General features: G+C 38.3%; 1 protein-coding gene across 1 annotated transcript in view; it reads right to left on the reverse strand.

The window, feature by feature from the left end:
• Positions 1 to 11,826, reverse strand: part of ATMIN7 (HOPM interactor 7) — a 52,385-nt gene extending 40,559 nt beyond the window's left edge. The window contains exons 1-4 of the mRNA XM_089167749.1: positions 11,622 to 11,826; positions 11,038 to 11,196; positions 5,387 to 5,462; positions 1,690 to 1,912 (exon numbers count right to left, since the gene is read on the reverse strand). Coding sequence (XP_089023875.1) covers positions 1,690 to 1,912; positions 5,387 to 5,462; positions 11,038 to 11,146 — 408 coding nt within the window. The 5' untranslated portion in view covers positions 11,147 to 11,196; positions 11,622 to 11,826. The remainder of the gene's footprint in view (positions 1 to 1,689; positions 1,913 to 5,386; positions 5,463 to 11,037; positions 11,197 to 11,621) is intronic.
• Positions 11,827 to 13,539: the final 1,713 nt, after the last annotated feature.

Here is a 13,539-nt window from a genome sequence, read left to right on the forward strand (position 1 = left end):
GCCAAAATGTTTCCTCTACATATTCGAGAAAGGGGAAGGGGAGACAGCACGGCTATAGCACAGAGGACACGCTATCATATGGGTCCCACCGTCCGGCTGATGCCAAGAGCTTGGTGGGATCTATAAGATCGATGAGCATTGATGATTCTAGAGACTCCACCTCCAGAGGATCCGGATGGCATAGGCCTGCAGAGTCCTCATATGATACTGTTGTGGAGAGTATTGGTTCTACTGGGTCAATTTATGGAGCTTATGGACCATATGGTGTCCCTATTGGCTATCAGATTCAGGGTCAACCACTAGTGGAGCCTTATGGTTATGGAGCAGCCTATGGAACTTATGGTGTCCCTCCCACTGTTACCTATCGGAGTCAGCCACTGGGACCTTATAGTCAGTATGGACGTTATCCTTCTGCTGATAGCCAGGGTGCTCCTTCATTTGTAGAGCAGATCTTCCACTATTCCACAGCCACCAAGCCCACCACCAGTCTTTCCATATGCAATTGAGCCAGTTCCTTATTTGGAGATTCACAACTTCCCACCGTCAAAAATCTGGAGCAGGGGCAACGCCGAGCCGGTGCAAAAAATCTTAACAGCACGAGGATGAGGCCTTTTCCCAACTAAATGGGGTCGGCTACATGGATTCTTGCCCTCCAATCGGTTCTGTTCGAGGCAACTATATGGGGAAAACATCATGGGACTTGTATTGTCATTTGTATGGGGTGCAAACGAAAGAGGGAGACATTGAATAGAGTAGACTTGTAATTAGTAACATTCTTGCTTCTTCTCATATGTAGTATATACTTGGAAAGTTGGATGTTACATTTTCAATGGTTTTTTTGTATACTAGTAGTTCTACACTATTTATTACGCTTGAAATAGGTAGTATGCAAGAATCCAAATCATTTTTGAGTCCATATGAGGCCCGAAACTGAAGTCACAACTATCCGAAAAAAAGTGTCCAGTTTCGGTCGAAACATAGGAATTTCGGCCTTTTGCAAGGTTGAAATTCCCATATCGACCGAAATTTGTTCCTTGCTGCAGGGAATGCATCTCACTTGTCTCCTCTTCAACCTAGAACCCCACCAGGCTACACTTTCATGTCACACCCTAAAGGCTGCAAATCCAAGCTTCCCTTTTGAAGAGTTAGAAAAATGGGGTGAATTGAGTCACCCTCCTTTATTTAAAATAAGTGAAGTACATCGATCATATAGGAAACTCATTTAACTGAAAAAGATCCTAGTACAATTTAACAACTCCAGAAAATCAGTAATCTAAAGAGGGGGGGATAACTTAGTAGCAATACTAGGTTACAATAAAAGTAACTACCTAAACAATTTAAAAACTGGCTTCTAAAAATGCAAAGTAGAATATTCCAGTGGCAATGATGAATATTCCGTAGCATTTATCCACCCAACTAGGGTCCCCACGTGCTGAAAAATAAATCAGGTTGATACCCTGCCAGTTCTCCAGTCCATAATAGAACCCTGGGCTGATTGGACTGCTGGTTCAATGACTGGCTGGACCAGCCTACCTTTTCTTTTTACACCTTCAATCTACATCAGGTTCATTCCCCTTTATTAATATAATTTCTAAATTTTGATCAGAAAACCTCAAATGTTAGGTTTTCTCAATTTTTTTATGTTTTCTATAAGTAAGTTATTAATGAGACGGCAAGAAGAGTACATACATGAAGACAATCCAAAGCAGGCTCCACAAGCTTCAAATTCTTGGTCTCAAATGCAAGTCGCAGTGGCTGTAAAACAAGCTCTGCATCAGCAGCTTCTAATGTATGTCCAGCACTGGATAAGGCCATTACAATATTTCCACCAGTGCTGATGTGACCTTCCCCCTCAGCAACAACTGGAACATCTTGGCCTTTCACAGCTTCAGCACCATCAGCGTTGATTGAACTAGCAAAAATGGAAACAAATCAAAACAACTTAATTGACATGAGAATCGTAAACAGAAAGAGAAGCGAATATGGAAAGTTTTTCTACAGATTCATTAGCCTTCTCATAAGAGACAGTATGGGTATATTGAACAATGGGAAAAAGCTGAAGCTTCAACAGTAAGCAGCATTAGCTTAGTTAGAATATGACCAAGTTTTTAGTTAGAATATGACTCAGTGCTACCGATCACCACATTTATTGAACCGGGATCAAAACATGGTGCAGGTAAGGCACCAAATTGGCCAACTTCTCTTTGAAATTAAGTTAAGATTGATAGATGTGAGTGCTGGGCCTTTGTTCAGCAAATTTATGCAGTCATGGGCCCACTCATAGGCCAATAAGTTTAATGTTTAGGTCAACTACCAAAATAGGTTTTATTTTTTTTCCCAATCAAAAGGTTTTTATTTTAATTTGATTGGTCTAATTATGTAAATTCTGTCCAACTTAATTTCTAAGGGCAGAATAGTATTTTATGTTTATGGTAGTTTAAGTAATGTCTGAGTAAATCTAGGATATGATAAAGAATCCTGTTAAGTTTAGTCATAACAGTCCTATTTGAATTTGGATTAGTAAGTTGAATAAAACTAGGAAGGAAAGTTTCTCCGTCCTAATTTCACTAGAACTTCTTCTGTAAGGTATAAATAAAGACTTGGCATGGCACATGTAACAGAGGATAGATTGAAGAATATAATTAACAAAGAGTGTGATCGAGTAAGCAACCAAGTTTTCTATTTGAAGGATTCTCCTCTGGCAGTGGTTGTAGCCTGCCTCCACTTCTTTCCATCTCCATCACCCCCCCCCCCCCATTACAAGGCTCGTGTTATAGATAAGTAAAAAGTCAGCACTTAGTTCCATTCCCGTTCTCATATCATCTTTCTTTCTTATTTTATTCAATTTACGGACTTTTCTTGAGACCAAAAATTCAAGATCAGATCTTTGTCAATCTAACCATTAGATCTGTCCCAAACTTTAGGAACCACATTCCCCCCAACCCTAGTGACCTTCCATCCCAATTTCAGCCCTACCAGACCTATCAAACCCTAGTCTAAGCCCTATTCCTTTACTGCCCAAAGCCCATTCTAGACCCTAGTTCCTTTGCTGCCTTAAATTCCCAAACCCTATTCTAAACCCTAATTCCTTGCTACCCAAGATTCCCAAACCCTTTTTTTCTGTAAGCCCTGGGTTCCCAAGCCCTAAATTTAAAACGGTGAAACCCTAATTTGAACCTCAGGGTTGGATTTGACAAGATCCTGGAAGAACTGGCCCTCATTCACTTGAGGCTGCATCAGGACATGAATGTAAAATACACAGTACAAGAAATTCAAGTTGGTCTGCAGTTCAGACCTTCATGGCAATCTGCTAAGAGCTTTAACATTGCGGGAACATGGATGGTTTCATCTATAACTCAGACCTCTTGCTAAACAGGTTTTACTCATAATGGCCAAATTTACAAGCCCACATCCAGAATTCACTCGGATTACATATTTATTTCAGGTATTTACTTCAGCTAACTATAGCAAAGATTATGTGAGCAGCTTTGAGACTGCTTTCTCAGTTAGTAGAAAAATCAGAATATGGTTTCATAAGTGCCATTAGAAATTTATTGAAATATAATGCCCTCAGTTTTAATAATGTTTTAGGAACTTTATTTCTTTCTGAAAATTAGGCAGATTCCTAGGAACACAGTTGGTGTTTTAGAGTTTCTTTCAACTGAGATTTGTGCTGGACCTTACTGTCCGTTCCATTACAGTATCAGAACAAGCAAATTGATCCTGTTTTACAGCCTGTCTTCGAGAATGAATACTTCATAAAAAGCAGATTGCAGGGTCCCTAACTGAGGCCCTTATTAGCTTCAACAGGCCAGGTGACAAAAATGAGCAAAAAGTGAGAGACGGATTACTCAACTGATGGAAACTTTCTTGATGACGTTGCTCCCAAGACACCATTTCAAATCAAACTCCCAGTCAAAAGGAGACAAGAACCTCCTCGACTAACCTCTAACTGGCATCAGTTTCAAGAAAGTCCTGACCGCAGGTCATTTCCTAAACTATAAGTGGAGACTGGAGTAATAGTGTTGGTGAACCGAAAGGGAAGACTGATGAAAAGAAGGTAACAATTGTTGAAAATAAGGAGAGGCAGGCTTTAAAAAGAAAAGATGATCGGACGAAAGCAGATCCATGAACACACAGGGAGGGATGAGAACATTATTATGCCACCCCACCACCCCAGTCATGAGCTTTGGGTTTTGTACATGCAAAAGATTAAAGACCAGTATATGACTGAAGGAGTAATGGGTAAGATAAGTCGGAAAAGAGAGAGATTCAACAGTTAAAAGCAGACGTGGATGTGGAAATATTTTACTATGCTTATGTGGATATAAGCTATAGATCATGGGAGATCTTTCACCTTGAATAGCACTTTCCCATTTTTGGAGAGGCAAGGTTAGTTTTTGTTGTATAGATTTCTTCTGGATACCCCTTTACTCTGGGGCTCTGATATTCATTTTCATTTATTTGTTTAATATATATTTTTCTCTTTCTTTGTTCTTACAAACAAGTTGAATAAACCTAATCATCCTTTTATTCATTGATGCAGTAAGGACTGTCCAATTGTGCAAATCAGGCATAGGAAGACTTCAATGGGAGGGCTCTATAAACTTTGGGCTTCTTACTTTTGGGTTTATTAGTGTAATAGGCTTCTTTTATAAGACTAAATTTGGGGCCATAAGTCATAACTCTATACAGGGAATCTAGTAAATAGACATGAATCTGTTGACCTTCCCACCTTTTATAGAAAAAGAAGCCTATTGCACTAATAAACCTCAAAAATACCAAACCTAAATTGCTGAAATTTTTCAGCAATATTCTACAAATTCGTGAAACCTAAACCTTCATCGATAGCTTCACTCAAACCCTAACCCCCAAACCTAAAACTGACTGGAAACCCAATGTTATCCCTTCCGAACCTCACTGCTCGTTGAAGATCCTGTTAAGTTGATGTCCTATAAATCTAGGACTACATCAGTTTATAACCTCATTTATTTACAATTTAGCTATAGTATATTTACTGTTAAGTCTGAACAAGTATCTTTACCTCCCATCACCCATGACTTATTATCTTTGAACTTGTTGATACTATCTTTAAATGCCAATCTTACAACCAACAATCCCAAATAGAGAAAGTGCATTGAATAACTGATTAACAGATGAATAAAATAGCACACCAAAGAAGTCTGGAAACCAGTACAGTGAAACAGCGAAAAGAAGGGAATCAGCTTTCTTCCCTTTTTTCTCCTTCCCCCCCCCCCTTCTTTCTCTAAATGCAACAGATATTACTGCTAGATTTCTTAAGAACTTTTAATTAAAATTGATGAGCAGAAAATAAAGAGTTAACAAACATTAAGTTATTGAAGATCAAAAAGCTTTAGATGTAGACCTCCCATCTCCAACCACAGATTGTGCTTGATTTGTCTCAGTTGGTGTAGAATGCTGATTGATCTCCTTTAATTTATCTGCAATGAAAATAATGCAGAATCACAGATGACTAAATTAGTTAGTGAAAAGAAAACTATGCAAAATAAAATTCAACATCCTATGAACCTCTGGTACATACCAATGTAAAACAAACAAGTAACAACAAAGATGATTTGGGAAATGGATAGCTGCTAAATATCCAATGCCATTTTTTAGCACCCCATTTCTTCTCCGGTTTGTTTCAAAATACTGAAAAACTGGAGGTGCAACAAATGCCAAAATACACATCAAAAATTTTAACACCCACAGAGTACAGAACTTCTTCCTAAAATTAAAAAGGAGGAATCAGGGGGTTTATTCACAAGGAACTATTCAGAAAACTTTTGCTCATCCAATTCATTTTTTCACCATGAGAAAAAGGCCAATTTAGCAGGAGAAAGCACCAACAGGCCACCTGAATCTAGCCCAAGCACAAAACAATAATTTAAGTTATAAACAACCATTCAGCACGCACTAGGCCATTACTTAATTATCATATAGGTCCACAATTAAGCCTATACTCTATTTATAACTCAGGCCCGTAGATCCTCAGTTTCCCTGGTTTTTGTAGGCATAGAGTTCATCTACTAGGACCATCTTTCAACTTTAGTTTTACCCCAATTGATTAATTTGATAGAGAGGATATCATCTCTTCACATTCTGCCCAATTTTCCCAGCATTAAAACCATAGTACAAAATGACACAGCATCACCCAAACAATCTAGCACTGCAAATAACCTGATGATGTGAACCAAAATTCTGCCCCCTGACAAAAACTCAGAGCTGGGCCCCAAGGCCAACTCCAAGTGCACCTAGGGCTGGCCGAACCCTCTTGGAGGGGTATTTTGGTCAATCCAGCCCCGAATATCTGCCGACTCTAATTTTCAGAATTTTATTTTTATTCTTCAGAAGAGTCAGAGTCCAGTTTAAGTCAAAGATGAGTTCTTGAGTCCCTGGAAATCTTCCTTAAGATAAGACCCTTATCAGTCTTTATTTACAAGAAGAGTTCCTTTAATATTTAAGTCTTAGGGTAAATCTATTTTCAAGGAGATTCCATCAGAACTCTTATTATTTATTAGGATGGTTGAGATTAATTGTAAAGGGATTCTATCTATGCAATTAGGATTTAAGTCTCTAGTAGGCTGTAAAAAGCTTATTCTTCCTTCTTAATTCTCAAGTTTGATTATTTGAACAACATTATTGAGTTGAGGCCCATGGTTCCCGTTTGAGCAAGCCACAGAGGATTTAAGTAAGCTTCTTCTTCAAAGATCAGCAACATACTCTGTCTAGCACTCTTCTTACCAGAAATTTTAGCAAGTTCCCAAGAAGTTTCCAAAGAAGTAAAGCAACCGCAGCCATGGTGGGAGATCTCGGCAAGATCTCGCGAGATATCTCGCAATTTTGAGATAGCGAGACAAGAGGAGAGACGAGATCTAAGAGATGGGAGATCTCACCGAGATTTCACCATATCTCGCCAAGATCTCGCCTTCTCTCTCGCTGTAACCATCAAAACTTGCCAGAAACTTTATTTTTTGCCGGAATTTGTTTTAGGGATTCAACTTCTAAACATCTTTAAGACATCTACAACATTAGATTATCATCATTCATGCCTATTTCAACTATATTTTCAACAAAGGTAAGATTTTTCCCCAAATTTTAATTTATTGCAAATAGAATGTTCTACAATGGGAGTGTGAGTCTAGTGTAAATCTATGTTGATCCATAAGCTTTGATCTACACTTTCATGAAACCAATTTAATATGACATTTAAACCGATACGTAACATACTACAGTAATGAGTTGACTTGGGAGTCATATGTGGCCACCGTTCAGAATCAATTGATGCAGAATGCTGAGTGATACTCTTGCTGTATTGTAGTCATGTAATCTTATTGCTCACATACTCTTGTGATTGTGAACTTATGGATTATGATTTATGACTCACTAAAAGTCTAAAACTTCTTATGGTTGTAAAATTTTGAAGACATTTTAAGTTCTTTGTTAGTTTGATGTGTAATGTATCTAATACTTCATAGTTGATAACATGAATTACTTGATATCTCTACATTACATGTTGTCTAACCTTGCATTTCACAGCATTTCGGTTTTACACATAGGGTCGACTTAGAAGACATACTTAGGGTTATTTTCTCACAAATCTAAGGCCACCAATGTATTCAAAAGGCCTTAAATGTGCTAAATACCAAATTTCAGCTCAACCAAGGCCCTTAAACCCACCGAGATGGGCCATCGAGATTACGCCAAAAATTTTGTAGATCTTGACCAAGATGGCGAGATCTCGGTCGAGATCTTGCTATTTTGGAGTGGCGAGATTTCCCACCATGACCCCAACCCCTTCCTTGTGGCAAGCTAGAGACAGAAAACCAAAAAAAGAAAAGAAACAAACAAACAAAAAGGAAGAAAAGAAAATAAGAGGAAAAGCAAGGAGCTTTTCGCTTTCTTAAGATCCAACCCATATCCATTACATCATCATCCAACTTGGGATTGTTAAAACCCTAAAATTTCCCCAACAATCCCTTCACTTTTGTTACTCAACTCTCACGACCCAAACCATCCCTACACCCAACCATAGGTTTCCTTGGAAGATTTGATACATTCATATTTCTTTGTTAGATTTGATACATTCATATTTCTTTGTTAAGCTCAAACTTATTCCCCTTCCATCCCATCTAGTTTTGTTAAACCCATAACCTCCACAGTCCACATTTAGATCCCCATCTTTATTTAACAATATTATCCTTCCCAAGGTCTGATAATTAATTTGCAGGTTTTGAAGGAATTTATCCAGAGCAAAACCTTAAATTTAGGGAATCCTCAAAGAAACCTTAACCCTAAAATTGGGTTTCCGTCACCTGAACCATGCCATTGTCGTACTTAAACAACTTACCAACATGTTTCTAGCAAAAAACAACAACCAATGGAGCTCATTTTTTAGCAATCCTAGACCTCATCAAGGGTGAAGACGCAATGACTTCACAAGAATCTTCAAAGACCCATGAAAGATGATTGTCAGCCACCAGCACAGCCATGACCCTCTTTTGAGGGTCAAGTATGTGATTTATGTTAAGGCATATTGTACTCCTAACAGTCATCTTAAGGACAACCATCATAAAATCAGGTTAGATTTGAAGGAGTACAACTGCATACATGAGCCTCAGGTGCAACATATTACAATGGGTTTATTAACAACAAAAAAACAACTCAGGTAAGGAGCTGTACCACGGTCATGCAGAGGTGGGGTAGTATCCTACTGCATGGTTCACAGGTGGCAAACCAAGACATGGTATTGCCTCCTAAAAACCCTCCCAACTAAAGAATAAAGATTAATCAATTACAATAAATGCCGCAGTCAGTCCTAAGTCCTAACAATTTTCTCTTTTCTTGGGTCTGGAATAGAAAGTAGAGATCAATTATTTTTTGAATGCTCCTTCTCGAATTCAACATTGAGAAAGATATTCTAAATGGAGGCAATATTGAGAAAGACTGGTTGCAAGATCTTGAGCAGTTAAGGGTGATAATAAAGTTTGCTTTCTGCTCTATGATTTATCACATATGAAGGGAAAAAACAACAGGATTTCTGAGAGATCCAACAGAACAATTTTGCAGATTCTTTATGTAATCAAGTTTGAAGTGGTAACCAAATGCACAGCTTTAGACATTTGAGTGAATCAGAATGAGAATACCCAGAATCTGGTTGAGGCTTGGGGGTCAATGTTGGACGGGGGGTTCCTATGTCGAAAATCTGCTTCTGGAGCTGTCCTCCAAGAGAGATGGTGGCCCAGAAGCAGGTTTTCCAAATGAGTCTGATTCTGTGCTTCATGTGTTAATATACTGAGCAATGAGGATGGGGGAGAACATCTGTTTTTCCAGGAAAGGAGTAGTTAGCTCAGAGCTCTATACAGGAATGAAGCAATCTGGAGGGGTATTCACTTGTGTACGAGATTTGGTTCACATTTCAACAAGAACCTCTGAAAATTCTGAACAAGAAGGTCATGAGTCCTTTAGACAGTTCAGGCTCTAAAAAGCAGGATTCCGAGCTCCCCTAAAAGGCTTGACTGATCTGAAAGTAACTCATGTTCGGGGGAGGTGATAAAGCTACCAATTATGTGGCAGGTGCTAAATTTTGGATGATGACTTAATTCTGGAACACTCTGAATTGTCAGATAAGTTGGCTAACATAGTCTGGGAGGATAAGAGGGACTCTTCTATTAAAACTTGTTCCAGTTGTAGCATTAGGCATTCATTTTGTCATCGTTTGGTTGGCTCTAGTCCCTTTTGGTTAAGCCTGTTTAGCTGAAAGGGTCTTTAAAAACCCTCTCATTTCCCCCCCCCAAAAAAAAAAAAAAAGCCTTAGGCAATCTAGAATTGCTGGTGTTGCTCAAATTACCAATTTGTATGGTTTAACTCCATAACACAAAATCAGAATTATGGATTTCTCTGTTAATTACTGGATGTGATTCTGCAGATATCAAACCTAATAGATCAGGTATAGTAATACAACAACACTGAGAACATTTAGAACAGTTTTAGGAACCAGATAACGATGGATTAACTCAGCCACAATAAAGTCACTGCATCATCCAGAGTCCCACGACAGTGTGCATACCCTGAGTTGAGTAGAGATAGGCAATACCAGGACTTGACTCAGGCCATGGCAAGCTTGTTTTGGGTGGGAATTCTTTATGGACACATCGTCTGTTGATGGAAAGCATAAAAGAGGGGTATAAAATTGGCTTCAAGGTGTGAATTTTTCAGGCAGCCAAGGAAGCCATGGATCATTTATCTCTGAATTGTCCAGTTGTAAGCTCAAGGAAGGACACAGTGGCAAGTTTTGAAGTTAGATGGCTGGAACATCAGAAAATTGATGAGCTCTGTCAGTGATGGAGAAATAAAGCTTCGACAATGTCCTTGAGGGAGAGTGTGGCTAAAGGTTTTGTGCTGATTACTTAGTTCAGCATCTGAGGCTTATTCTCAAACAGTGGATCAAGATTACAATCAAAGGAAATGAATCCACTCTGCAACTCAATCCTCTACCCCACCCCTAGCTTAAAAACCATTTTGATGGAATCTAAATGTACAATTCAAAACTTATAGTTTTTCTAAAAGCAGATGGGTCAATTTAGCATATCCATGGATAATACGAACAGAAATCCACACTTAAATTTACTTGATTTAATTACTTCTGGCCGTTACCAGGACTTTTTACATGTTGGTCCTTGTGATAACTTTAAACTTCAGATTTCCTATTTGACTTTGAATATGTTCCTTTTCCTTATGTGACTATATTCTAGCAACTATTTCCAGTCAAGAGAACTACTTCATTTTCTTTATGAGACCAAAAAAAAAAATTCCGTAAAAAACAATGTCCTAAAACAGCAAAAAGTAATCCATGGCATCCTATCAATGCAAGTTCCAAGTCACAGTGACAATCAAAGCAATTTGTTTAACACATTCATGATATTCAAGTCCAATTCTAAACTAGGAGCAAAAGAACAGTTAAATCCATTATGACTATTTAGAACAGGCCGTTACTTAAAAGCAACAGTAACTAACCCAAATAGGTCTGGATTGCTTTCTGAAGTGCGGTATATTTCTTTCCTGAACACTCCTTAAGCATAGACTCAAAGGAGCGATTGACAAAACCGCCCGCAGCACCAGCCATTGGGAAGCCTTTTATGCCAACGCGTTGTGCTTTACAATCCAACTCAAACCCTAAAGCCAGATAAAGAAAACACAAACTGTATTAATTAGCTTCAAAATATTGCAAGCAAATCAACAGATCAGACATGACTACAATGAATCAAATATGTTATTCATTAGAAAAAGAGTGATCCATCATGAAGCGGTAAAATGGTACAAATGAAATTATAAAAGAAAAGAAACGCAATCGATACTGATTTCGAATCATCTTGAAGCAATCAAGAATCGCATTGGTAGATAATGAAATTTTCAAATGTGAGATCCATTGACCTGAACAGAGTTCAATTTCAATAGAAACCAGTCTCGCCAATTATGGCTTTACGCAGGAGGTGTAAATTGTGATAGAAACACATGCAAAACAGTGAGGAGGGAAGGGATGTGCATGGGAATAAGGAAGACAGATTTGCAGGAAGAAAACAAAGAAAATGTTAACCTACCACACCGGAACGGCAGCCAAATCACAGATCGGAGCCAGGTGAGCTTCGACGACGATTACTTTCAGGCTTGCCGTGAAACCAGGAAGAAGTGATGCTTAGATCTCAGGTGGTCGAAGAAAAAGGAGAGGCAGTGGTCGCCATTAAGGAGTCAGCAGATCTGGGAATCGGTTTGGGTTTATGTCTAAACCCGGCATTTGAGAGACCGAAATGAAACAGGTGAATTTGTGATGATTGTAGTAAAAACTAAAAACCAAAACACACCCGCAAAGGTTATCGGGATCAAATATCATGAATTGGATTCTCTTGAATCCTACGTGAACCGAATCGAATCGAACCGAACCGAACCAAAACTATATCATCTGAGTTGCGGTTTGCGGAACCCTTCATCGCAGGTTGGGTGGACCGTTGAAGGAAGGTAAATCCAAATATGAGAGCGAAGATTGGTTCGCTACAGAGAACCCTCTTGCAACTCAAATCTTGGTTCGGTTTTGCTCAAATAGAAACTCGCATGTAGGATTTAAGGTCGTCGGCCATCAGGAAACTGAGGGCGCGTTTGATAATGTTCTTAAAAAATGTTTTTGGCATCTTCCTGATCTTTGGGAACGGAAGAACGGGTTAAAGGCGTTTGATAAAACGGTTTGTTCTTCTGTTCTTTAAGAACGAACTAGTCAAAAAAGTGTTCTAAAGAACGTTTTTTGCAGAACATTAAAAATATGTTTTTACCAAAGAACAGAAACGAAAGTAATAAAATTTGTTCAAATTGAAGCTTTAAAACGAGTTTATCAAACACCAATTTTATTTTTCAAGCAAAGAACGGTTTTTTAGCACAGAAACATTAAAAAACGGTATTGCATAAAAATTGGTTTCTCAAAACAAAAACGTTACCAAACGCATACTGAGAGTCTCTGGCGGGATCAGCAAAACGATTGAGATCTACTGTGGACAATTGAATTCGCGTTTAGGGTTTTGCAATTCTTGGTTCGGTTTTTATGATTCTTGGTTCGTGGTTCAATGATCGGTTTAAAGCACTTAGTTGTCATTTTATTCATGTGCACCGTCTAACGATCATGATCAAATCATTACAGATGATGCGCATCCAACGACTGAACGCATGGAACCACTAGACGGTTTGGACAGCCTTTCTAAAACCCCAAACCAACGCACATAGATAGGCTGACTGGCTGAGCCCATTGCTAGAGAAACGATCAATTCGGTCTCAATATGACGTTTTTACCCCTGTATTTCAGAAACGATTATTATTAGTTCTTATATTGTGCTTAAGGTTGGACCGGTTCGAACCGTGAATAAGAACAATTGTCACATGTCTGTCTCAAGGTTCACCATCCCAGTTCAAATCGCTCGATTTTTCTGCTATTTAATTTTCTTTTCCCTTCTCCGGCGGTAAATTTTTCTTTTTTTTTTGGTAAAGGGTGGTAAATTTCTTCACCTTCTTCCTTTTTATCTTTGTTTTTTCAATTGAAATTTTTACATGCAAATCTCTTTCTTTCCTTCTTTTTTTTGACAACGGCTAAGAACATACAATCCTTGACTTTGCAACGAAACATGTGAAACCCCAGACTTGCAAACATTATGACGAATCATAAATCTTAATTTTCTAAAGTAATAAGTTGCATGGCTTAGAACTTCTATCTAATTTGACTTCAAATAGAGCCGAATAGAGGACAAGAATCCATACAGTTTACCCCATTTAATTAGACAAGATTTTGTTTTATTGTTCTAAGTTGTAACTAGGTTATAGGCTAAAGCCTTGGCATCATTTCATTTTTAGATCATCTAACCGTACAAAAAGATAACTAACACTTGATGTAAATTCAACAAACAAAATTAGATCTTATTATCTTGTCGTGAGTTTCTTGAATCCATATGGATGGTTTGTGTCGTTTGACTTGATATTAAA

Source organism: Hakea prostrata, chromosome 9 (genome assembly GCF_041222555.1).
Source record: "Hakea prostrata isolate BN-2017 chromosome 9, UWA_Hpros_2, whole genome shotgun sequence".
In the NCBI taxonomy this organism is placed as follows: Eukaryota; Viridiplantae; Streptophyta; class Magnoliopsida; order Proteales; family Proteaceae; genus Hakea; species Hakea prostrata.